This window comes from Gorilla gorilla, chromosome 6, assembly GCF_029281585.2.
Source record: "Gorilla gorilla gorilla isolate KB3781 chromosome 6, NHGRI_mGorGor1-v2.1_pri, whole genome shotgun sequence".
Classification (NCBI taxonomy): Eukaryota; Metazoa; Chordata; class Mammalia; order Primates; family Hominidae; genus Gorilla; species Gorilla gorilla.
Window position 1 is genome coordinate 113,274,123 of NC_073230.2, and position 27,733 is coordinate 113,301,855.

The window sequence follows — 27,733 nt, forward strand, 5'->3', positions numbered from 1 at the left end:
ATGTAGACTAACGGATCAGAAAAAAGACACCCAGAAATAAATGATGACCTTGCTTACAAGGTCAAATGATTTTCAACAAGCGTTGAAAGCTGGAAAGCCTGGTAGATGTGCCCAAGACTACACAATGGGGAAAGAATAGTCTCTTCAACAAATGGTGCTGGGAAAACTGTATATCCACATGCAAAAAAAAAAAAGGAAGTCAGACCATTATCTTATGCCATATACCAAAAAATAGCTCAAAATGGAAAAAAGACTTAAACATAAGACCTAAAACTATAAAACTCTTAGAAAAAATATAAAGAAAAAGCTTTGTGACATCATGTTTGGAAATGATTTTTTAAAACATGACACCAAAATCACAGGCAACAAAAGCAAAAATAGACAAATGGGCCCACATCAAACTTAAAATCTTCTGCACACCAAAGGAAACAATCCACAGAGTAAACAGGCAACCTATGGAATAGCAAAAATATTTACAGATTATATATCTGATAAGAGGTTAATATCCAGAATCTATAAGGAATTTTTATAACTCAACAACAAAAAACAACCTGATTAAAAAATGGGTAAAGGATTAGCAGGGTGTAGTGGCGGGTGCTTGTAGTCCCAGCTACTCATGAAGCTGAGGCATAAGAATTACTTGGACCCGGGTAGTAGAGGTTGCAGTGAGCCAAGATGGTGCCACTGCACTCCAGCGTGGGTGACAGAGCAAGACTCCATCTCAAAAAAAAAAAAAAAAGGCCAACAGGAATATGCTAAGATGCCCAACATATGTAATCATGAGAGAAATGCAAATCAAAGCCACAATGAAATATTACCTCATACTCATTAGGATGGACACTATCAAAAGTATAGAAAATAACAAGTGGTAGCAAGGATGTGGAGAAATTAGAACCCTCATACATTGTTGGTGGGAATGTAAAATGGTGCAACCATTATAGAAAACATGAAGCCGGGAACAGTGACTCACGCATGTAATCATAGCATTTTGGGAGGCTGAGGCGGGAGGACCACTTGAGCCCAGGAATTCAAGACCACCCTGGGTGACATAGGGAGGCCCCAGACCCCATCTCAACAACAAAAATAAAAGAAGAAATAAAGAAAACATTATGGAGTCTCCTCGAAAATAAATTAAAAATAGAACTAGCATATGATCCAGCAATCCCACTTCTGAGTATATATCCAAAAAATTTCACAGCAGGATCTCAAAGAGATATATTTATATCCATGCTCATTGCAGCATTCCTTACACTAGCCCATAGGTGGAAGCAACTTAAATGTCTCTTGACAAGTGAATAGTTAAGGAAATGTGACATATACACGTAGAGTAGAATATTATGCAGACTTGAAGGAAATCCCATCACATGCTACAATATGTATGAACCTCCAGGATATTATGCTAAGTGAGATAAGCCAGTCACAAATGGATAAATACTATATGACTCCACTCATATGAAGTATCTAAAGTGTTCAAACTCATAGAAGCAGAAAGTAGAATGATGGTTGCTAAGGGCTTAGGGGAGAAAGAAGGGGAGACTAGGGTTTAATAGGTATAGAGTTTGAATTTTGCAAGATGAAAGAGTTCTAGAGTTATGTTTCACAACAATGTGAATATATTTAACACTACTTCACTGTAAACTTAAAAATGGTTAAGATGGTAAATTTTATGTTATATTATTTGTTTTTTAACACAATAATAAAAAAAACACAGGAGGTTCTATATTTATTTAGGTCTCTCCTGATTCACTGGCACTGCTTCCTCTAAAGTAATAGGAGTAAAATCTTAATAACCTTTGAGTCCCTATCATTTAGATCAACATCTGGAATTTAACAGAATTAATATGAGTGTTGGATGGATGGACGGATGGACGGATGGATTGATGGACGGACAAGACTAATGAATAAGAGGACAGACATACGTCTCCTCTTTAATTCCAAGTTCTCTAATTCTGTCTTGCCTTAGTGCCTTTGCTGGTATTGTTTCTGCTTCTTACAACATCCTTTCTGCTCGTTCTCACCACCATCCATGCCCTCACCAGTCTGTTCCTCATCAAGGGAGCTTTTGCGAATCCCAGGGTAGTTATATGCTATCTCTCTGTGTCCTCAGAGGCCATCTCTATCAGATGTAGGAATGTACTACACTGCATTGCAATGCTTATTTTGCATGTCTCTTTAACTTGATTGTGTGAACTCCTTCAGACAGAGGCTGTGTCCTGTAACCTCAGCAACTAGCACAGTATGCAGCCTACTAACAGTAAGCACTAGTTAGCATTTATTTACATTAATGAATAAAGGAAATTAATTCACTAAACCTTGAAGATCTGAATAGTTAGACTGTCTTTTCAAATTTCTCTCAAATACCAGATTTTTAAAGTTAAGTTTTAGAAATGAAATCTTTGCAGAATTCTCTGAAAAATTTGCAAATGACAATGTAATATTACTCCATATTGTTGATTAATCAGAATTCTATGGGTGCAAGATCCCCAAATTCAGAGCTGACACCCTGTGGAGGAAATTTAGAAGTGCAATTAGTCTTCCTTCCTAAAAGGCTGCCATCGCCTTTGCCTGAGGGTGGGCCAGAAGATTGCTAATGAGCAGCCTTAATTTCCTCCTCACCCTCCCCACTGTGCGACCCCTCCACACATAACAATCTGCTTCAGTATTTAAATAAGTACTCAACTGAGATTTCAGAATTTTCCACCATAAGATACATCAGAAATGAATTGTGCCTGAGAAATATTTAAAGACAGACGTTTTCAATGAAAAAGTTAAAAAACAGAATACCCCCCAGAATAGAATAATTAGTTGAAGCACTATTTCATGCTTTTATTGAGGATACTAATGAAAAATAATTACTCATAAAACTGAGAAACATTACCAGGTGAAATGCATAATGAGTTAGGTCAGTGCTTCTTAAACTGAGATCTGCAACATGTTCTTCAGCATTCGTGAGTTCTGTAGGAGAGTTTTAAATTTTAGCTTTTAATCAAATGTTAATTTAAAAATTAATATAAGCATATCTCAAGTAATAAGATTCACTTACTGTCTGGTGGGGAAATGGCCTGGAAAACAGTACTGGCAAACACTTTTAGAGTAGAGGGCTCATATTTATGACTGCATTGATACTGAGTGATCCACCCAGGAGTTTAGTTCTTAATATATTGGTAAGCATGTCCAGCTCCACTAGACATTCTAACAACAAAATAACACTTATTCTACAACTACTACTGTGTAATTATTACTAATTTCAAAGACAAAAGCAAGCGAACAAAAAATCTTTTCTCTTTTGCAGTGATAATTTGCAACTAAAATCATTTTCATGGAATAAGATGTTAATTTCTCATTTAGTAACTATGATACCGCCATTTGAAAATGATACAGTACATCAAAGTAATATCGTAAAATACTAACACATAATAAAGTGGACTTTATATATATTTTATTCACTTATTCTTTCAATATATACAATATGCCATGCACTGATCCATGCTTTGGAGATACAGTACTGAGCCAGAAAAAGTTCCTGTTTCTGTGGAGCTTACATTCTAGTAAAAGCCAAAGCACATTATAGTCCAACTGTGCAAAGAAAAGTTTTGTAGTAGTTTGAAGGAAGAAAGGTGGTGAGAGAATTGAGTTGCCAAGGAGCACACTGTAGTCTAGACATTGCAGTCTCTAAAAAAACCTGACTAGATCAACCATGGCCAAATTTATACTGAGAGAGGATTTATTGAGTTGATCTTGTCTTTCTGCATATTAACTTGCACCATTAGTATAAGTGAGTATATAATATGCCAAAAAAAATTTGTTAGGTAATATCTTTAAATTTCTCAGTTATATTCTGGAAATGTTCATTTGAATTTTATTAGTTTGGTTGTTTGACATATTTAATTTGTGGATTTCTTTTAGGCTGATAATTTCTTGAGTTGTTTTTATAAAAGGTATAAACTGTCCACAAATGCCATCATTTATCATGACTTACATGGCTAATATGGTCCAAATTACCCTTAAGCTCTCACTTTAAGTTCCATTAATAGCCCTAAGGAAAATCCACCATGGCATACACAGTCCTTTCTTGCTGAAGCAACCACTGTACTCTTCTGCAGCATACTTTCTAGTAAAACTTTCCTTTTCAAACCTAAAAAAGGAGGTATAAGCATTAATTTAAATTTAATTTTGCAGATAGTTTTATTGAGGTATAATTTACATGTTATAAAGTTCAACCATTGTAAGTGTGCAGTTTGATGATTTCTTAGTAAATGTCTAAGTTGTACAACCATCACCATAACCCAATTTTACAACATTTCAATTTCCTCAAAAAGTCCTCCTTGTGCTCACCTGAAGTCAATCCCTATCCCAACTCCAGCTCCAGGCAATTATTGATCTACTGTCTCTAGAGATTTTCCTTTTCTAGAAATTTCATATAAATGGAATCTTTTGTGTCTGGAATCTTTCACTTAGCCTAATGCTTTTGAAGAATCATCCATCTTGTAGCATGTATTAGTAGTTTTTCATTTTTATGGCTGATTAATTCTGTTGTATAGATTAAGCATATTTTGTTTATCCATTACCAGAAGGCATCGATAGATATTTGGATTATATTTTAGCCAATCTGACAATCTCTGTATTTTGATTGATAGTGTTTATTCCATTCAGTTTTTTTGAAGTTTGGAATATGTATACATTTATTTTTACATATAATTTTAAAAATTAGACTTTCCATTTTGAGATAATTATAGATTCATATGCAATTATCAGAAATAATACAGAGAAATTCCTATGTTTTCTTTACCTAATTTTTCCCAATTGGCAACACTTTGCCAAACTATAGTACTGTAGTGTGACCAGGATACTGAATTATCCTTCAACTTTGAAGGATAATTTTCTTGAGTGTAGAATTTTTGGTTTATAGTTTTTCTTTCAGCACTTTGAATATGTCATTACAATGCCTTCTGAGCTCTGTTGTTTCTAATGAGGAGTTAGCCATTAATTGTATTGTCATTACTGTTTTCCCATTAATTACTTTTCTCTTGCTGCTTTCAAGATTTTCTTGTTGTCTTTGGTTTCAGGAGTTTAAGTATACGTCTAGGTATGTATCTTTTTGTGTTTATCCTACTTGGCATTTTTTTACTTTTTTGGGTCTGTAGATTAATGTTTTTCATCAAATGTGAGAAGTGCTCAGCCATTGTTTCTTCAGATAAACTTTATGGGACTCTCATTACACATTCATTAGTACACTTGATATTGTCCCACAGGTCTCTGAGGCTCTATTTATCTTTCTTTAATGTTTTTCCTCTCTGTTCTTCAGATTGGATACTTTCTGTTCATTTATCTTCAAGTTCACTGATGCTTTCTTTTACCATATAAAATCTGTGTTAACTCCATCAGATAAATTTTTTATTTCAGTTGTTATACTTTTCAACTCTAGAATTTCCATTTGGTTCTTTTTTGTAGTTACTTTTTCTCTATTGAGATTTCCTATTTGTTGAGTAGTAGTCATTATACTTTCCTTTAAGTCTTTAAATATGGTTTCTTTTCATTTTTAAAAATATATTTTAAATTGCTTTGAAGTTTTTGTCTGCTAAAACCAACACCTGAGAGTCAGTTTCTACTAAAAAATTTTTCTCCTAAGGGTGACATTTTCCTGTTTCTTTGCATGTCTCAATTTTTAATACAAAACTCAATATTTTGGATAGTAAATGATCACAACTTTAGATTCTGATTTTCTCTCCTGAGGGATTTTTTTTAGAATACCTTTCCTGAACTTAATCTGTAGAATCTGTCTTCCTATGGCGTGTGGATGCCAATGTCTGTGTACAAGTTTTTAAAAGTTATTCTTCTTATTTTTATTTTTTATCCTGGTTTTCTAAAGAAAACCTGAGTCTGCAGATCTTAGTGGTCAGGCAATGATTTGGGCAGAGATCATACACAAATACATTAAACCTGTAAGAATTCCATCCTCTGACAATGGATTCAGCCATTTCTCAACTCTTTCTCAGCCTCTACTTTTTGCCAAGAAACACTCTTTTGTCTCCCCTGAATATGCATGTCATTCTGGGGTTGGCTAGAGTTGTGTGGAGAGCTTATTTAGCTTTTGTACAGTTCTCTAATTTCCTGGGTAGCTTCATTAAATTCTGGACTAGTCCTGCTTGCTCCAGCTGTGACCTCAAGCTAGCAGAACTGCAGGTTTTCCATACTCATTTTCTGTTCAGCTTGCTACTTTCAGTGATTGTATTTTTTGGCATGTATCATATTCTTCTAGCCCTTCAAATCAAATCTTCCCTTTCTGGAAGAAGCTGCTAGTTTTCACTGCTGGCCCTGTCACACTAAAACTAATGTGCTGATTGAGCTGGGGGTGGATAAGAAGGGTGGCACCCCACACAAAAGGTCACAAACTCTCACTTTTCTTACCCAAACTCCAGCAGTTCTTCATGAATAAACACCTCTCAATTTATTGTTTGCCTATAGTCAGTCTTCAGAGCCCTGAAATGAATGTTTTGACAATTTTATTCAGTTTTACTTGTTCTGGAGGAGAAGATACACTAATTTCTTCATGCTGCCATGACTGAAAACTGATTAAATGAAATGTTATGCTTTTAGTGTTTATCCTGTCCATTTAAGAAACATTAAAATAATAACTTAGCAAGTCATTATAGTAGGTCCACTAAGGTGTTTTTTTTTCTTTAAAAAGATTCAGGGTGGGCGCAGTGGCTCACGCCTATAATCCCAGCACTTTGGGAGGCCGAGGAGGGTGGATCACGAGATCAAGAGATCGAGACCATCCTGGTCAACATGGTGAAACCCTGTCTCTACTAAAAATACAAAAATTAGCTGGGTATGGTGGCACGCATCTGTAGTCCCAACTACTTTGGAAGCTGAGGCAGGAGAATGGCTTGAACCAGGGAGGCAGAGGTTGCAGTGAGCCATGAGCCGAGATTCTGTGCACTCCAGCCTGGTGACAGAGTAAGACTCTGTCTCCAAAAAAAAAAAAGATTCATATTCAAGTTTGGAAAACACTATAAATCTATAAATAGTCCTGAAAATTCATAAGGTAACTTTTTTTTCTCCCCTTTGAAACTAAATATCATTTTTTACAATATGCACTTTAACAGGCAGAATGATATCTCATGTTTGAATATTGTAAAGTGAAGAGATTTAATATAAATTTAGGTTTTCATTGGCCTTTTTCAGTTTTCAATTTTTTAAACAAAAAGACAGAAACATATTCTTCAGTAAAATAGTGAGTGGGATAAAATGGCTATTCATTTTGAAATGATAATTTGATTTGAAAGCCTATAGCCTTCACACAAAAATCACATGTAGTCTTGCCAGGAAACATTTGGAAAAGTAAGGTGGTGTTAAAGTTTTATCAGCAGGGAGGGTGAATGTAACAACTTTTATTAAAGTTCTTGAGTTTTTCACTGGGCTGTTTTCTTTAAGAGGATAATACATCCCCATCACATTGACTTTCATATGATCTTCTTTAGCCAGTGGAATATGCTTTGGCCAATGGAATATAATATAACCATAGTTGAGCAGAAGTTTTGAGCGTGCCATATTTGAGCAGAAGTTTTATATACAGTTTTATAATTTGCCTGAGCCTCTTGTAGTTCTGTCCTCATCATAAAATAATATGTCCTCAATAGAGGCTTTCAACTTGGACCCCACAATGAGAAGATAGATCTGCAGTCAGGTCCACTGCCTAGAGCAGGACCACAGCCAACCAACAACTCATCATGTGCTGTGGGTAGGAAGCAAATGATTGTGGTTATAAGCCACTGAAAGTTTGGGGTGCTTCTGCAGTAAGAGCTGACTAATACAGATATAAAAATGTGCCTCTACAACAAAAGTACTGAATTTTCAAGATTAATATTTTTGTGTTACTATGGCAGTAAAAGAAAGCACCTTTAGATATGTGTTTGGAATTATAAGACTTAAAATATAGAATATATGGCTTGGAGATCTTCTCAAAAAGGCTGAACTTGAGGTTTGAGAGACGCAAGTGATTGCCAAGTAGGAGAAACAAGCTGTGTGGATACAGATGCCTTTAGCAGAGAATCCAAGTAGTGGGTTCAAATACAGGCCCCACACTGAAGGTACAAGGGTAGATGTTTCAAATTGTAGGTGTTTATTTTCAATCAAGCTGCACCTTCAGTGGGAAACTTCATGAAGCATGTTCAGAAGGTATAGCAGATAGAATTTTCTTTTTTAAAGATCAAGAAGACCAACTAGTGTTAGATTCAAAGAGAATAGGACCTGCATACTGAACTTTAAATTTTAACATAATATCACTATGACAGACTTTAAAAAAACCATACTTCAGGTGATGGTCATATTTCTACAGTATTTTATTCAATAGAGGTCACTACATATCTTTAGACAGAATTATTCTAAAATTATCAAGGGCTTAAACAGATTAATAGCAAGATAGTTCTTTTAGTATGTTCTTTTAGATGGTCAGCCTTATGAGAAAACAACTTACGCTTTTAACTGAGTTCTGAAAAAAATTAAAAAAAAAAGAAAGGGGCAATTTACACATAATCCAATTCAAAATAGAGGAGAAAAGGAAAGAAGGAGAAAGCCTGGCATTTCTATTTCCCATTTTCCCCCTCATTTGGAGTTCTACACAGACCAAGGTGCAATGAATTCAGAGTCCTATGATGAATTTGGTCTTGATTTGCAGGGAGAGTTGAAATACTCAATCTATCTGATTGCCACTGCTAACTTAGTGATTGATTATCTAAGAGGTGGTTCCTGGTTTCTGAAAATCGCTAAAAGAAAACTAAAGGAGAGCAGAGGAAAGCCTTGATGAGTGAAAAGATCTTCATTATTAAAATCTTTATATTCTGGAGTGGAATCTGATACTGACCTTGGCAATAGCCCTAAAAATCGATTAAGTAACAGATTCTAGAAATCATCTCTTTCTCCATTATCCAAGGTCACAGCAATGACTCATCTGAAAACTCTAAGCAGCCATTGCTTGAAAAATTATACCGACAGGATTTCAGAAGGGGTTTTCAATTTTAAAGAAAATGTCTATTTCACCACGTCTGATATATATTCCTTAGGTCTCGACTAATTTTTTCCCCAAGTGATGGGTTGTATCTCTCTTTTTATATTTTTTTCCAAAGTTATCTTGGAAGAGTATTCATAGAATAGAATAAAACTGCTGCAGAAAGGCAGCTCAGGATACATCTGAGGTCCTTTTTCCTTCGCCATAATTTTAGAGATGAGAAAATGGATCCCTAAGATCCTTGGGCTTTCGTAGTTAGGCAAAGACGGTGCTGGGTCCAGATCCCAAGCCTCTTGTCCTCTAAGGCTTTCATGCTCTCCCATACTGTCTCAGATTAGTTTGGGATCAAAATATTTAGCTCTTTACCTTACCCAGGATCTTTGTGCAGTGTTACAAGGCCCCCATTCTTCTTTTGTTGCTTTCTCTTGTATAGTCCTAACATTCATTGAGACACAGTTTGCAAAAAGTGAGGGTGTGGGTCTCAACACTGACCCTTTGCAGCAGTCACGGAAAAACATCTTAACAGTGAAGTTTGAGATTTGTGTGTTCAGTGTTTCTAATTCAATGCTGTCGATGACACTGGCTTCTACTAGTTATTTAGCACATATGAATCATGTTATAGTTTCAAAATACTTTTCTATCAATAGCAACTTCTTAGCATGAATCAGGCCAGTTTTATTATTTCCTCCTCCCCAAAGCAGCTTTCCTGGTCACATCAGATTTAATGAGGTGCAATAAGTTGCCCAGATGCTTAGCTGTCACAACTCCTAAAGTGTACAGGGTGCAAGCCAAAAGTTTTAGATTAAGGGTAGAAATTGTCTTACCTCTGGGATTCCTGGTTATTAAGGACAAAGTTGGGGGGTGGGTGACAAAGGGGTTTGGGAAAGGGTAGAAGAATATCTTGCATTCGTTGATAGCAAGCCAGGAGTTCACAGGTATTTTAGCTCATCCCTAGTTGCTAGAGTCTTTAAAGATTCTGCTTCATCCTGAAAATCTGCTGTAGTACAGGGAAGGGTGAAGGTAGAGAGAAGGGCCACTGGCAGAGTCCAGTTCATCCCCAACTGACCCTAACTTCAAGAGGCAACAACTCAAATTCTCAGAGGGAATGGGAGCACTTTAGATCAGCAATACACCAACACTGGTCTGATCCTAGTTGCTGTTGACAAGAGTGGACACTTTGAGTGTGCCCCTTGGCATGGTGATTCTGAACATGAACCCAGAGGTGATTCCAAACCTGGAATGAGAATAAGGCTTTCCTTGGGCATGACTCAAGTAGAAAAGCTCTTTGAATCACGTTTGAATCTGAGTCACCCACCAGTCTTTTCTTTGTCCCATAAAGGCAATTCAAGCATTGAGGTATAAACCAGGCTTTTTGATTCTCAGCCTTCCCTTCTCAGCCACCTCACATCTCAACCACCCCATGGAAACAGTAAGCTTTCTTTCAGGCATTTATTTTAAAGAGAGACTACTTCATACAACCAGGTTTGGGGGATTTGAGGGCTTAAGAGAGTTACTAGAAATTACTGTCAGTTCTTGCTGTAAAGCTATCTCTGCCCCTGGGACGCATGGCCTGCCAAATGGCCTCATAAATCTGATTATTCTCCTTTCCTTTTTCTCTTTCCATGTTAAAATTCTTCTGATTTACCAGCAGCTTCAGGAGAGTTAACAAATGAAACCTAACAGAAATTCTGACCCTCCACTGCCACCAATGCACTCAAGATGCATCATCATGAACTGTATTTTTAGAGACTTGCAAGTGTTATATTGGGCTAACTCATATTTTGGTCATCTTTGTCACCTCCTCCAAATCCCTCTGATATTTATTTTGAAGACCTTCTGAGAGTCTACAACCACACTTGCTAGAAATTCTTACTCACTTAAACTTACATGTCTCATGCTACTGTTTAATTCTGTTCTCTTGATTTTCAAAGCTCTGTCTGATGGACCTCGTACTACAGTGGACCTTGTATAAGATGGACCTTGTCTGATGGACATGTATTACAATACATGAATTACATGCCTATAGAAAAAGCTGAATGGAAGATTCTGAAACTCACTCTTTTAGATGCTTTCCCCAGTTTCAGCAGCAGCCCCTTCATTATCTTATGTGTCTCACACCCCTATTCCACTTTCTCCCCCTCCCTCTTCATAGAATCTCAAATCTTCAGAGTATCAAATGAAAAGCATAATTTTCATCACTTAGGGTATGACCCTTCTACCATAGAATAGCCGTTGATATAGCCAATTAGGTAAGACTTAGGGTCCAATTCTATCAGAATTCTCTCTGATAGAAATGCTCAGAAAATTCTGTGATCATATGGTTCAAAACGATTTGTTACCAAAATCCACTCCTACAATTAAGCATTCTGGTTTCATGGCTGGGGGTGGGAGGCAGTTACATGTTTCTTTATATCAGAATCAGAAGGAAACAACAAAAAAACCAACGGAAATAGGGAAATGCAGTTTGAAAAGTAGAAACTGTTAAAAGAGCAACAGAAAGACTGTTAAAAGGGAAAACATAAGCTAAGGAAACAGCACGAAGGGCAGGTGTACAACAGCAATGCCATGTGAAAATGTAAGGAATTCTATAGTGGTAATTCCGGGATAAATTACCCTGAAAACAGCTCTCTGGTTAGCTTTGGGTTGTAGGGGGAGATGGAAGTTCCTGGACAATTAACCATCTGCTGTGTCTTTTTGTACCCTTACCACCCAGCTCAGCGTCTGGGCACAGAGTAGCTGTCAATATTTGTATAGTAAGTGTAACACTGGCCGAACTACCCTGTTTTCAAACAAACTATAAAATTCTGTGACACAGTCCCTTCCAAGCACACACAGGCCCAATCTATGGAAGGAATTATCGGGGAAACGACCTAAAGGAAAGTATGGGGCATCCATTGGCTACAGTTCAGCTGGCTGCTTGGGGGAAAAACGCAAAGAGGACGCAAGCTCAGCTGTGCTTGATGTGAGACCACCCTTGAGGTTTGTCTTTTACATGATTGTCTGCCAGACTCCTGCGCAACTTCTATCTCCACCTGTGGACCTGAAGGCAACCGAGGAGTTAGCCAGGGGCAGTTCTGTGGTAACAAGAAAGACTCTTGGGGGCTGTATGCCTCCACTGCCTTGGCGCCTCTTGCCTGCAATTGCCGCGCTGCCCCTCGTGCCTCTGCAAAGATGCAGAGGTCGAAGCACGTTGCTGTGCGGTGATGAAATGCTCGCTGAATCAGCCTCTCGAGCCCGGCCTCTCACACCCACCAGGATCCTGGGATTGTCTCTAGGATCCCTGTGGGTGCTCCTGCCACCTTCTTAGACTACCCTCGCCCTCCTAATCCAGGCCCACTTCTCTGGCTAGTGTCCACCCCTTGATGGGCGTTCCGGGGTCGCCACTGTCCTCTGCGCCCCTGGGCACTGGCAGCGCGGGCGGGGCAGCGGGGAGGGAGGCGGGAAGCAGAGCGGGGGGCGCCCCGGGCTTGCGCGCCGCGGTGCTCCACGAGGGATTTGCCGCCTTCAGCTGCAGCAGCTGCAGCGGCGGCGGCGGGAAGAGGGGTGGAGGGTGGTGAGGAGGGCCGGAGCCCGGGCCAGGAGGGAGGGAGGGGAGCCGGGAGGCTGTGCCAGGCGAGCCGGAGGGGTGCTCCGCGCTCCCCCGCCCTCCTTCCGGGAGCGAGGATGCAGACTCTGAAACTGGTGCTGCTGGGCTGAGGCGGAGGCAGGGGAGTTGCAGCGCGCGAGGCTCCGTGAGTGTGTCTCCTGCGCGCTGAGAGGCGGGGGGAGGCGGAGGACCAGGAGGAGGAGGAGGAGGAGGAGGGGGAGAATGCCCGGAGCCGCCGCCGCTGCCGCCGCCGCCGCGATGCTCCCGGCTCAGGAGGCTGCCAAGCTGTACCACACCAACTATGTGCGGAACTCGCGGGCCATCGGCGTGCTGTGGGCCATCTTCACCATCTGCTTTGCCATCGTCAACGTGGTGTGCTTCATCCAGCCCTACTGGATAGGCGACGGCGTGGACACCCCGCAAGCCGGCTATTTCGGGCTCTTCCACTACTGCATCGGCAACGGCTTCTCCCGGGAGCTGACCTGCAGGGGCAGCTTCACGGACTTCTCCACGCTGCCCTCGGGCGCCTTCAAAGCCGCCTCCTTCTTTATCGGCCTCTCCATGATGCTCATCATTGCCTGCATCGTTTGCTTTACCCTCTTCTTCTTCTGCAACACGGCCACTGTGTACAAGATATGTGCCTGGATGCAGCTCACCTCCGGTGAGTGCGCGCTCACCTCCGCGGAGGCGGAGGACCCCGGGGCGCCCGAGCCGGGGAGGGGCCAGAGTGGGAGGGACGGGGGCTGTGCGCGCGGCTGCGAGCCAAGCCGCCTAATCCGCTCAGGCGTCGAGGTGTGGGGGGCGGGAGCCCAGCGAGGCCGGAACCCCCGGGGTTCCCCAGCCACGGCGCTGGCGCCTCGTCCCGGGGCTTTCGTGAGCCTCCGAAGTGTGAGGGACGCCCACTCAGAGGGACGCCCCGGAGGCAGGGCGGTTGTGGGGCCGAGTCCGCTCAGAACTAAGGATGGTGGGCGGAGAAGTGGCCGCTTAGAGAGATGGGGCCGGCGTTCCGTGCTGAGGGACTAAGGAGGGACTGACAGGGCGAAGTGAAAAGCGGATTTGGAGAGGTCGTAGTGGAAGGAGCAGCCAGCCTGCCCTGCCCCTCGCTGCTGGGACTATTTCTGTCATTGATCCTGGGAAAGGGGGCGGGGGGCGGTGGCTGGAGTGATACTGTTTCTTTCCATCCCGGGCAGTTAAATATGTTTACTCCTCCATCCGGAGGTGAAGAGATCTTAATTCTGTTTTGGGTTTCCCCTTGTAAGAAGAATGTAGCTTAGAACATTCTTTCGCAATTCCTCAATGTCAAGTCTTCAGTTTGCCTCCTTGTCCGTGTAAAGGTCCTTCCATTTCATCTTTAAACAGAAGTCTTTAGTAAATCAAGATTCCTCAAGATCTCATTTTTGGGAAGTGGCTTTGGGGAAGCAGGCAGAGAGGAGAATGTTTCATTAGCATCTCCGATCACTCTTTCCCTGTGGATGATAAATTGTTGCTAGCTGGAGGATATGAAAGTACTTTTTTTCTGTGCATCAAAGTTACTTTTAACCCAGAAAGGATGGAGTACATTTCCTGGTGACTTTGAAGAGTCCTGAAACAAAACTGACTCCTAACTGTACTTCCCCTGATGCCGATTGCCTCTCTGCCAGCCAGCTTGGATGCCCTCCCTTCTAAAGTCAAGGGTCCAGTGGTCCTGACACATTTCTGTTCCAACATTGTTGAGGTCCTTTTGATTTTATGGATGGTCTGGTTGTAGAAGGACACTGAATATCTTAGGCAGCTAAACTTTTCATTTGCGTTTTATTTTACTGTTCTCATTTTTAAGATGTTTCAAGATTTTGTCGTTTATTCTATTCCTGGGAAGGTTTTCTGGGGAGAGGGATTCAATCCCTGAGTTTACCAGAGTGTTGTAGGATGAGTAGACACTTAAAGGTGCTGGACAATAGCGTTAAGGTTCATAGTCCTATATTGCTAGTTTGATAAGGAAAGAGAAGCTTGTGGGAGACTACACTTGTGTGAAAGTATTTATTTTGTGTTTTGGCTCGCCTGATTTTGATTTGCCATATATTGTAAAAGTGTGTATGTGAAAAGCAAGAAATGAGCACCAGTAGAGACTCTCTCCTTTACACATACCATTATCTCCTGAACGGGGAGTTCTGCATCTCCTTCTGCACCCCCATCCCCAACTTTTTCTAGCAACTCCTCACTCTATGCTTTTATATATAAAGTTAACTTTCATGGCCATTTCAAGCAGAATAACTAAGATTTGGAATAAATTCATGTATTATGACTGTTCTTGACACTTAGCTCTGGTTTGACTTTGAAGAGGACACACAAGATGCAGATGCTGTAGAAAAAGAATTGACCCTGCACAGCTAATTTTAATTTTTCTAAGCTAAATGACCTATTTAGACAGGTGATTCAAATTACATCGTTTTTAAAACGTCTGAAAATACTTTGCAGGTGCTTTCTCAACAACGTATTCTTCAGTGTTTGATTTTTATGAGGTTTCATACTCTAACCCCCCGCTTTTTGAAAGACAAAAAGAAAATGATATTTGAGAAAGAAATACCAGCTTTGAAGTTAATACAAACTGCAACCATTACAAGGTTTTTTTGTTTTGTTTCGTTTTTCTCCTTTTCTCTTTCTGGAATAGAGCACAGAAAAATTGTCTGTCCTGGAGCAGTGAAATATAATGTTGTTCTCAGGCATTTGACATCGATGTTTATCCTGTTTTCCATGTCATGTAAAATGTGGGGATAGTTTTTGTACTAAAGATGTAAGGACATTTTCTTCGTTTTGGAGAAGTCCGGATCCTTAAGTGACATACTTTTTAAAACCTTTATTTGCAATTATTTGACATTTTATTTCTAGGTAAACTATAGTACATGATTTTGTTCATTAGTGAAGTATATTAATAAAAGAAAAATTGATTCTGATGACAGGTCAAATAAGAATCTGTCACTCATTCACAGATTTTTAAGGAATAACATATAGAAGATATTTCTAAACAATGTTACATTTAACATGGTTTTCAGGATTTTTCTAAAAAAATTAAGTCTCATTATACTAAGAAAAAATTTAATATAACCTATTGTAAGTTACTTTGAAAGTTTAGTCTAGGCCGGGTGCAGTGGCTCATGCCTGTAATCTCAGCACTTTGGGAGGCTGAGGTAGGTGGATCATTTGAGGTCAGGAGTTCAAAACCAGCCTGGCCAACATGGTGAAACTCCATCTCTACTAAAAATACAAAAATTAGCCAGGCATGGTGGTGGGTGCCTGTAATCCCAGCTACTTGGGAGGCTGAGGCAGGAGAATCTCTTGAGCTTGGGAGGCGGAAGCTGCAGTGAGCCGAGATCGCACCACTGCACTCTAGTCTGGGAAACAGAGCGAGACCCCATCTCAAAAAAAAAAAAGAGAAAGTTTAGACTTTAGACTATTCCTCTTTAATGTTAAGTAGTCTTCTCCTACCTATTGTTTACCAGTACCTAGGCTAATCTCAAGTGTAATTTGCTAAATATGAAAGATGAGACCTTAATGTACTATTTGCTTATTAGAGACTATTTATCCCTCATTGGAAATCAAACTATTCACTTGTGTATTTAGTTATCTAAGCCTTTTTAATATACTAACATCCTATATGTAGTCAGGTAGAACATAAAATCCTATTTCTTTTTTCTTTTTTTTTTTTTTTTTGAGATGGAGTCTCACTCTGTCACCCAGGCTGGAGTGCAGTGGTGTGATCTCGGCTCACTGAAACCTCTACCTCCTAAGTTCAAGTGATTCTCCTGTTTCAGCCTCTTGAGTAGCTAGGGCTACAGGCGTGTGCCACCACACCAGGCTAATTTTTTGTATTTTTAATAGAGACAAGGTTTCACCATGTTGGCCAGGCTGGTCTGGAACTCCTCACCTCAAGCAATCCGACTGCCATGGCCTCCCAAAGTGCTGGGATTACCGGCATGAGCCACTGCACCCAGCCAAAATCCTATTTCAAGTGATACATTAAGATGATGAAACAGACTTCTTATGATATTACAATATAAAAAATTATTATTTTTATGATTCTGAACGATGACCCAGAAAAATTAATTTATTTATTGGACCTGAAAATGATGTTGCTCATTCATCTAGGTGTGTGAAGCACATTTAATTTTCGTGCCGTTATGAACACCTTACCCTCTCCCTCCTCACTCTAAGTCTTTATCAAACACAGTAGCATGAAACTAGGAAGCACAGAATTAGGAGCTAATATATCATACTATCTTTGGATGTAATCCTGTATGTACAGACCATGTCTTATATAAAAACTGGAGACATAAAAATAATACATAAAATAATGATAATAAGAGATATAAAACTTTCCTAAATCTGTAGAAAGGCAATTTCTTCAGAAGGAAAAAAAAAAGAGGCTTTTCTTCTTTCTGTGTGATTTCTCTGACACTAAAAGGAAAGGAGTAGATTTGTAATTGGTCAAGCAGGGTAATAAAGTCCAGATTTTTAAAAAATCAGGATAGAAAGGGAATTTTCTTCCCCTGGGAACCTTATTTTCTGCTTCTATGTTCTTGTTCTCTTTAAGTCAGTATTTCAGTTGGTTTCTGAGTCTACTAATAACCACATTTTATAAACCACACTTTGTTTGTTCTAGTGACTATAAGCCATACCTTGAATTGTTTCCAGAAGCCCATGTGTTCACCATATTAGGCCAAAGAAATCTTTAGTTTTCTTTTTCTTTTTATAAGCTGAAGTATTCAGTGGAACTTAAGGTTTTGTAGACATCGGTCATGCATTTCTTGGTCAAAGGCAACAGATGTGGAAAGATACTCGCTTTCATCTGTGGAGATGGGACACCTGATCCAGATTGGATTTTCTTATTAAGGAGAGATGAGGACAGAATGGGTTGTACTCCCCAGATTCCTCATCTGTATCATTCTGAGTGTACCAGCAAGAAGGGCCAGCAAGAAGTGCCACCAAGATGGCAAGGCTTTATGGCAAGGGGTAAGGGTTGAATTGTTTAGTCTGTTACCCCTAGCCTCTTAGATTTAGTTCTGCCAAATTCTTTTTATCCCGCTTGCTTCCTTAAATTTTATAACTTTGTCGTTTAGGTGAGATGAGAATCACCAAAGGTAATCACTATATTTCTTAGCCTGCAAGAAGAGCCTTTGAAATGTTATACCATCCTATCTTGTGGCACCCTCCTGTTTTCTTATAGATCTCATTAGCATTTGAAATTACAGCACATTTCCGTGTTTATTTAATTTCTGTCTTCTCCAGTGCATTGAAAGTTCCATAAGGCCTTGCCTGTTTTTCTTTATACAGCATAGAGGTCAAAAGCATTGAAACTGGAGTTAAAAGATGTGGATTTGAAGCCTGGCTGTGACACTTACAGACTGTGTGACCTGGAGAATTAATCTTCCTATGCTTTAGTTGCTCATCTGCAAATATGCATATAATTGTACCTGTCAGGAGACTGTTGCAAAGACTAAATAAGCTAATGTATTAGTTAGTGTCTGGTTTACAATAAGTAGGCCCTCTGTGAGTGTTGGGTATGGTTGCTGTCGTTGTCTTGCTATTATTACTATATCCTGGCATATAGTAGTATGTGTATATCTGGCACATAGTAGGTATTCGATAATTTTTTATTGAGTTAATAAATTGAAAAATAATGAATAATCGGGTGAAGAATGAAAGGAAAAAGGACTTTAAATTTCCCATATGTTGGGCTGGGTGCAGTGGCTTACACCTGTAATCCCAGCACTTTGGGAGGCCAAGGCGGGCAGATCACCTGAGGTCAGGAGTTTGAGACTAGCCTGGCCAACATGGTGAAACCTTGTCTCTACTGAAGATACAAAAACTAGCTAGGTATGGTGGCGTACACCTGTAATCCCAGCTACTCAGAAGGCTGAGGCAGGCGAATCCCTTGAACCCGCGAGGCAGAGGTTACACTCAGCCGAGATCATGCTACTGCACTCCAGACTGGGCAGCAGAGTGAGACTCCATCTCAAAAAAAATAAAATTCCCATACGTTGTGGCAAGAAGTGAATGCTGTGTACTTTGAAAGCCGTGATACTCATTTCTCAGTGGTGTGTGGCATCACTAGTAGTGACCACACTGAAAGAACTAGTCCTTGTTCTTTGATGACAATGGTTGTGACTTGACACCCTAATTTGTGATGAGCTTTTTCCCAGAGGCTTTCTGATGTGTAGGTAATGATCTTTATTACAGCATTGGGAGATAATCATATCTCAGGCTTCAGCAAATTTTCCCTTACCATTTATTTTCTCATTAAAAAAACCCCATATCATCCAAAATGGAGGCTGTATGTAAAAATCAAGAGATTGGGTTTTCTTTCAGGAAGAGCAGGGACTTGTTCTAGGTTGGATTTCCTTATGTACCTTCAAGAGCAATAAAGACAGGAAAAGACTTTTCCTGTCTTTCCAGGCTTTCCCACTTCTTACTGGGCATCAGTGCAGATGTGCTCTTCTTGGACTCCCATGGAGCCGGCCAAGCCCTCTCTGACAGAGTGATTCTGAATGTGCTGAGCTCTGATGGGGTGCTCTGAAGAGGGGACAGAAATGGGATGTACTCAGGTGGAGACTCAGTGTTCAGGACAATCATCTGTCCTTACCCTTTGGCTAGTGCTGAGCAGTATGAAAAAGTGAGCTCTTGCCCCAAAATGCTGCTTATGCATCCTGAGTTCAGTGCCATGGAGTGACCCTGAAGAGAGGCTTTTCCTCTATCAGAGCATTTCAAATCTTCTCCCATGTGTAGAGGAAAGGATATGTACAGCCGGTGAGGGCAGTTTTTGTTTTCTAACAACATATTTCACTTAAAATAATTTTTTATTTACCAAGACAAACTTACAAGAAAGTGATCTGGAATAACTTAGAACCATTTTCCTTATATGTAATGTGACAAGAAATGTGACAATTGAAGAGATGTTAGAAAATATATTAATGTGATGTCAAAACAAACGGTTTTTATAAAAGTGAGATTTTAAGCAAACATCTGTGAAAAATAACCAGTCCCATATAACCCATACAATATATTGTTAGGAATTTTTTTCTTGGTGCAAGGCTGCACAATCAACAAGTTTCCCACTGTAAAAATATAATAAAGTACTTCTATATTTCCGTAAGTAAATAATATAATAAAAGTCTAACCAGAATGTGGTATCAGAGGCTTAATATGAAAACACCTATTTGGTAATTTTTGTTTGGCATGTTGCTACCACTCAGGAAAGAGAATCCAGATGGCCAGGCTAGTATATTGCACTGTATGTACATACCTCAGAAATCTTTCAAAGGGAGTAAAATGAAAAAAAAAAAAAAAAAAAAGAAAGAAACAGAAGAGCATATAGCTAGAGTTCCAGTATGTGGCTCAGTGCACTTCTGTGTGTGGTATCAGGAGATGAACTATGGGGAGAGGAGTAGAGAGAATTTTGGATCACATTGGCATGAAGCAAATAACGCTCTAGGAGAATTCTACTTTGAGGGCTTAATCTCGTGATAACTGGACTAGTTTTAAAGTGTAATTTCCATAATGTATTTGAACTTTGGGGGTCAGCACCAGCTTTAATTAATGTGAATTTTCCTTATCATAATGAGTCAACTGGAATTTTTATTTGATATGAGGAAAGACCAAGGAGCTGACCTTTATTCTTAATAATAAAAAGAAGATAGTAATAATGATGGAAAGTAAGAGGCTGCTTCATATAGCAAATAGTAGATAAGTTATTTGATGACTTAAACATAATGCTCTTATAAAAAGTCAGTGAGGCATTTGAAAAATAGAAATAATCTCCCTCAGCATCCTAAATGTTTACATAATTAATATCATAATTAAAGACATAAGCACTTAAATTATGGCTACAGTTCTATGATACTCCCACTGCACAAGGTCCTGGTACTATTCATAGTTTAAATTGTCCTAACTATAATCTTGAGTGAGTGCATTTCTCACCTTTTTTGCTTAAAAAAAAAAGGAAAAATAAGGGGCTTGCAAGGGGAAGATAAATAGTTTTTTGACCAATGTAGACATGAACCATATCTGACTACTATTGGCTAGAATGAAAGAAGAAAGCAAACCTTTTGGAAATAGAGTTGCTGGCACAGAATTGCCATACTTGAGTTCTGATATCTTCCCCACCTGAAACCAAGGGCTGCAGCAGGATAGGGCTGCTATGTGTGCTCAACAGGAAGAAAGATCCTAAATGATTGTCTGAGTGAAGTTGATCTTCTAATTGCAGGAAATTTTAAGATTATGACTTATCAATGAAAGGGTTAGTGGAAGGGCAGTGAAAAATAATGGGATAAATGAAAAATAGTTGTAGATCTGAAAAGAGGCCCTAACTCAGAAGCAGACATGCACAACCTAAATAATCAAGGGAGTTCTCCACATTCTTTGCCCTGTTAGAGAACAATGGCACATAGGATTTTGAAGGGTATTCAACTTTAGCTTTAGTACAGAATGCATCACAGGCCCTTTTTTTTTAAGTGTTTGTGGACTCCTTCTGGAAATAGTCTGGAGGGAATGTTTTCTGCATGGCCCTTAGTTGGTTTCAGTGCAGATCAAGAGTGAGGTGCTGCAAAATCAAAATGGGAAATGTGTATTATAATTGACAGAAGGCTCAGTATTAAACAAACAACAACAACAACAACAACAACAAAAAAAAAAAACAGGCAAACAAATCCAGCTGTGAAGAATGGCAGGGATTTAGAACAGTGACACCAAAAATGAAGTATGAATAGTAAAGAGATGATGAAATTCAGGGTTGGAAAGCCTGTGGAATTTCATAACATCAGATGCCTATTGAATTTGATATCATCAATGGCTTAAAAATGTATTGGCACAGGACAAGCAGAGAGCTAGAATATGTCATATGGTGCAGAGCTGTGTGCAAATCCCAGTTTTTAAGAAAGAAAAATTATGGCTTCACCCCCAGTCAGGGAATTATAATAGACTCTAAAATTAAGCTATTTAAAGGGAGAGATACTAGATGTATGGCAGGTGGAAATAAGTAGAAAGATTAAAATAAGGCAACCTAAGAAAGAAGAGGTCATTGTAAAATTTGATGAAAAGCATTTCTAATGTTTCTTTTTGAAAACCTAGTTATAAATTGTGAGTTTAAATTGATTTCTGTAATATAATGCCTTTAATGGGGAAAGGGTACTTACAGTGAACATTTGGGTAAATACATTTACAGAACATTTTAAGAACCTGTATAATTACAAACTAGACTAATTGAATTCATCTAAAATTCAAATGATTAATAGCCAGCGATATTGTGGATCTGTGTGATGCCAAATATGAGTTAACTGAATAGCTACATTTTAACCAGTTGACTGGACAAAACATAGTATTGACCACTTGGTATGTTATAAAAACCTTCATAGAGAAAGGAATGCTCTACTGTAGTGTTTTAAAAACCATGGTTGATGACCTTTTAATGGTCATGATATCAGTTCGTAGATAATCAACATTAGAACTTGGATTAAAAGAGAGTAGAAAATACGAATGCAAGGCATATAAAAAGGGTCTTATGATACCTTTATTTTCCTTTTTCTTTTTTCTTTTTTTTTTTTTTTTTGAGACGGAGTCTCGCTCTGTCACCCAGGCTGGAGTGCAGTGGCGCGATCTCAGCCCACTGCAAGCTCCGCCTTCCGGGTTCACACCATTCTCCTGCCTTAGCCTCCTGAGTAGCTGGGACTACAGGTGCCGGCCACCACGCCCGATTAATTTTTTTGTATTTTTAGTAGAGACGGGGTATCACTGTATTAGCCAGGATGGTCTCGATCTCCTGACCTCGTGATCTGCCCGCCTCAGCCTCCCAAAGTGCTGGGATTACAGATGTGAGCCACTGCGCCCAGCCAAAACCTTTATTTTCTAAAAATATTTACATACTTACACACATATGTGTGTGTGGACTAGGTTGCAATATAAAATGTATTACTGTAGGCTGTAGTCACAATGTTTGAACAATAATATTCCAGAGCAAAGATGATTTAGTGTGAATTTAGGAAAATAATCATTTCTCCTTTGGAAAATTGTGGAAGATTTATACAAGTTATTCATAGCTAATTTTGTATTAGAAGGTAGATTAGATAAAATATACTTAACCTAAGCAATTTGAGACTTTTTTCCTTTGGTTCTATTTTCTCACCTCCATTTATGACTTTTATTGCTAATGTATTATCCCCAATTAAATTGTAGGTTGATTGAAAATTAGACTTATTTTCCAGATGTGATTTGATTGACCCTTTGTGCTGTAAAAAATGACATGGCCCACCTCTGAGAAACAATATAGCTTAAAAACCATTTAACAAAATTATTTAACCTTGTGTCAAGTGGATATAGACTCATAGGCTTTTGAATGTTGGACAGATATTAAAAATCACTTAACATAATCTTCTCATTTTCTTGATTAAGAAATAATAATGGCCGGGCATGGTGGCTCACGCCTGTAATCTCAGCACTTTGGGAGGCCGAGGCAGGTGGATCGCCTGAGGTCAGGCATTCAAGATCAGCCTGACCAACATGGTGAAACCCCGTCTCTACTAAAAATACAAAAATTAGTCAGGTGTGATGGTGAGTGCCTGTAATCCCAGCTACTCGGGAGGCCGAGATAGGAGAATCGCTTGAACCCAGGAGGTGGACGTTGCAGTGAGCCGAGTTGTTGCCATTGCACTTCACCCTGGGCAACAGGAGCGAAACTCCGTCTCAAAAAAAAAAGAAGAGAAATAATAATGATAAATACTAACTATTGAGCAACGACCACTTGCAAAAACCTTTAGTTTGACCCTCATAACAATCCTACAAGGTTCTTATTATACCCATTTTGCATATGAAGAAATTGAGGCTTAAAAAATTACTCAAAAGAACTTGTTCAAGGTCATAGAGACAATAGGTGGTTTGAGCCAAAATCAGACTCTTTCCCTGGCCTACAGCATGTTTCCACTAAGTCTGAGAGAGATTCAGAGTCTTGCCGAAAGAATACCTTGGAAAAATTGAGATCAACACGCATCTGATTCCCACTGCAGTTCCCTTTCTACCACTTTCTTTTGCCTCCCAATGTAACGTCCATTTCTTTAGTGTAAGTCTTCAATATGCATTTTCACCGTTCTGTATCATCATGCAAGGAAGGAGCTGCTCTTTGCAGGGGAAATAATTATCTATGTATTTACCAGAATTTCCTCTTCAAGCATATTTATGTAGCCGTCATACCATCCTTTTCATTTCTCTAACCTAGAGTCTGCGGTGATTCTTTTCCCCTAATGTCCCCTTGGTTACACCTCTGAGATTATTGCCATTAATCTTAGACTGTGAATTCCTACAGGACTAGAGCAACATCCACATTACTGGCTCTATGTCATCCATTCTTGCCCTCAATTAAATGCAGAAATTTTCTTAATAGATTTGCTTATTGATGGTGGTGGTGAAGATGGACAGAGTTGCTAAGGTACTGACACAGTTCCAGAGAAAGTAGTAATAGACTTGAGCAGTTTCTGGGGGATCAGGGTGAGGAAGAGAAGCTAGCGTGTGGTCAATATTTGCATCTTGACCTGTCATCTTACTGGCTGGATGACTTTGGGTAAGTCATCTAACTAATTTTGACTTTTCATTTTCTTGACTTAATTTTTCTAAGGCTTGTACAATTCTATTCCAGATTTTTTAAAAAAAGAGATTGCAAGTTATAGACGTTTAAAAAATAACATCTGCTAACCAAATGTTGCTGTGTATTTACCAAGAAAGTAAATGTTAGGCAAACCATCAAGGATAGAGTGAAATTAAAGCAGAAAGAAAATAAAGAAAAACTAGAAAGACGAGTAGGCATCTAAAGTTAAGTTTTCTCAATCTAATGAAACTTTAAATAAAATATATTTTCTTCGTTCTTAGGATTATTGAATTAATGCACATAAAACACTTAAAATTGTACCTAGAACATAGTAAGCACTCAAAAAAATGTTAGCTATGATTACTGTTACTCCTCCTACTACTACTAGAGAGATCAGGGCCAGAGGCATGGTTAGTGTTTACAAAATTTAGTAAACAGAAAAATTGAACTTACAATGTACTACCTAATGAAGGCAATTGAGTGGCGCAGTTTGTGTATGCTGGATCTACTTTGTTTTGAGATTAAGAAAATGTTTGCGAGTATTTTTAGTAAACTGCATGGTGTTATAAAAATGCTATTGTGATTCTTATAATGAATTGTATGCATTACTAACAAAACACCAGGTTCAGTTAAGAGTTTAATTTAGTGTTAACAGAACTAGCTCTTCCATTTTGTTTGTCTGGAGTAATGACTGAAAATAATAGGAATGTATTTTGGAAATCATTTTGAACTGTTTGATAACTGCAACTAAACAAACTTAAAAAAAGGAAGCCATGTTTTGAAGAATGCATGGCAAGACAGTTTTTTAATTGTGTTAAGACCTGAACATTTAGTCATTCTTACTAAGTTCTTCCAAATGATAGAGAAATATTATCAGCTGTTACCCAAATTATTTCCTCTTCACAGTTATCGAAAGCAAAATTGAATATTCTCCATCTCTAATAACATCAGGAACAAATTAGAAATAGCATTTTCCTCTGCTATTCAAAATTTAACTATAATACATTGAAAATTAGGTTTCTCAATACTTTATCTGTGAATCTTTATTGTTTTCCTAAGTAAAGAAGGTAGTGATTTAAAATTTTCAGATTTATGCTCAAATGAAGGTTATGTTGTTCTATTTTTCATTAACATGTTAATTCCTCCTTGTATTTCTTTAGCTTTTCTAAAGAAAGTAAAAAAGCAGCAACAACATTGCTTCTTATAAATGTTTCATTTTAAAGTCATCAGTTTATTATAAAATCAGAATATCCGGTTTGCTATGACTACATCTATGACTATGATCCAAACTACTGGATTAAACAACAAGCAAATGAACGTTCTCTGTTTTACATATTCATCCAAATTCCTTTTGTGGTGACTATTTAGAGCTGATTTTGACAAGAGAACTTACTAAATAAGCTTGTTTGACCACACTGTTTTTGGAGATGCCAGTGAGCATCACTGAGCCATCTTGAAGGCCGTGGTGAATAGTTCTGCTCTTCCAGACCTCTCAGTCTTTTGAAAGGGCTCTCCAGTAAGATGAGCAGGATAGGGAAATGGGTCAGGATCCACCAGACCCAGTTCACTTTGCTGAAGACCCCTCCATGGTCGGCAGGATGGGCTCTAGAGGGAGCTCCAGCCCTGTCATCTTGTACTTCTGAGAACTTTGCCTTTTACAGGGTCAGGTCCAGACTCATTTTCTCCCTGACACTGCCTGTAGGATGATATTCTAGGGGACGGAGGGTGGAGGATAAAATATGAAGACTGAAAAAGAATAAAAAAAGGATTTATCAGAAAACACACAGTATAAAGGGAAAGCTCCTTTACCTACAAGGGAAAAGCTAACTCCTCCTGAATATTTCTGCAGCCCCTTGCCTTAATATAAAATGCTTTGAAATTACTCTCTATAATCTATCTGACCTTTGGAGAAGCTGCTGTGACTTCCAATGGCCTCCTTTTTTGGAGAACTCATTGGCATGGTCATCCCCATCAGGTCATTTTGGTTGTTTCTTAGACTGGAGATGGACACATGGAGATGACTTGAGCAGGTCACTGGATAATTCAAAAGAAATTGAGGAATTCAGAACTGTAAGGTTCTAAACAGCCCTTTGGTCTTGGTGGTCATGAACTATGCGTTATAGTTGTGTTTCTGCAGGTGCCTGAACTTGTTTTGAAAATTTAAAAAGTAGGGTTGGAAATCCCATTTCTTGGGAAACTTTAGGGACTTTTCAGAATTTAAAAATAATGTTTAAGATAACTCAGAACATGGACCGCAGCCATAGGCAAATAATGCTTCACAAAATCAGAATGAAAAACTGGGCAACTAATTTAATTACCAGTTCCTACCTACATATTCCAGTCTCCGTTTCCTTAAATAAAACAAAAGAAAAGGAAAGGAATGAGTTCCTTTTATACCCACAAATAGCATTATCCACTGAACACCACTCAAAGGAGACAAAATTCGCAAGCTGGTTCCTATTTTATCTCTTTAGGAACCTGAAGTGCAGAAAGTTCTTTAGAGGAAAATTTTCAAAAAGCACACTTCCCTTCTCTAAATCAATACTTTTTCCATCTTATACTCAGAGAGCATTCTTTTTAATCCTCACCAGAATTTTCCCTCATTAGCCCCAGTGCCCTGCTATGGCCCCAGTACCCACTAAAGTGTCTGTGTGTGAACAAACCAAGTAGAAAATTTGAAACTGTACTGATAGTGCAATTTAATTCAGCATGCTAGCATTACTGTGGTACTGGTTAGAATGTTTTGGCCACACTTAGTGTGCAGAGAACAAAGGAGAAAATTCTGCAATCAATATGAGTTTGCATTTCATAAGGGCTGTTCCCTTCTTTTGCATATTATTAAAGAATTGACTTTTTTTTTTTTGCAAATTCTCTAGAAAGCCAAACAAATGATTGTGAGAGGTGGTCCCTATACACTAAAGTTTTAATTATGATAGAGCTATTCGAGAAATGGAATGAGTCTCACATAATTCTTCATCTCCAAGTCTCATGATGACATGAGCAGTTCATTTGAAATTTTTCCCCAAATGTGTTAAAGTATTATCCAAGTTTAGTGTAGAAATATGATTTATAAGAAGCCAAAGGGCTGGGTGTGGTGACTCTCACCTGTAATCCCAGCACTTTGGGAGGCTGAGGAGGGCGGATCATGAGGTCAGGGGTTCAAGACCAGCCTGGCCAACAGAGTGAAACCCCGTCTCTACTAAAAATACAAAAATTAGCTGGGCATGGTGGTGCATGCCTGTAGTCCCAGCTACTCTGGTGGCTGAGGCAGGAGAATCACTTGAACCCGGGAGGTGGAGGTTGCGGTGAGCCGAGATCACGCCATTGCACTCCAGCCTGGGCAACAGAGTGAGACTCTGTCTCAAAAAAAAAAAAAAAAAAAAAAAAAAGCCAAGCTTGAATTTATACAATGAAAGAGAAGGTGATTTAAATACCTATTGTAGTTATAAATGTTATTTAGCCTAGCCATCACTTTGATTTTGTCTAACACTTGCAAAATGAACCATTGTCACTTCATCTGCCTCATGTTATGAAT

General features: G+C 39.0%; 1 protein-coding gene across 2 annotated transcripts in view; it reads left to right on the forward strand.

Annotated features, from left to right (window-relative positions):
• The first annotated feature begins 12,587 nt into the window (after window positions 1–12,587).
• Window positions 12,588–27,733, forward strand: part of LHFPL3 (LHFPL tetraspan subfamily member 3) — a 554,202-nt gene continuing 539,056 nt past the window's right edge. The window contains exon 1 of one of the 2 annotated variants that reach the window (XM_031012787.3): window positions 12,588–13,257. In XM_031012787.3, coding sequence (XP_030868647.2) covers window positions 12,819–13,257 — 439 coding nt within the window. In that variant the 5' untranslated portion in view covers window positions 12,588–12,818. The remainder of the gene's footprint in view (window positions 13,258–27,733) is intronic. The other variant, XM_031012786.3, reaches the window with a different exon arrangement.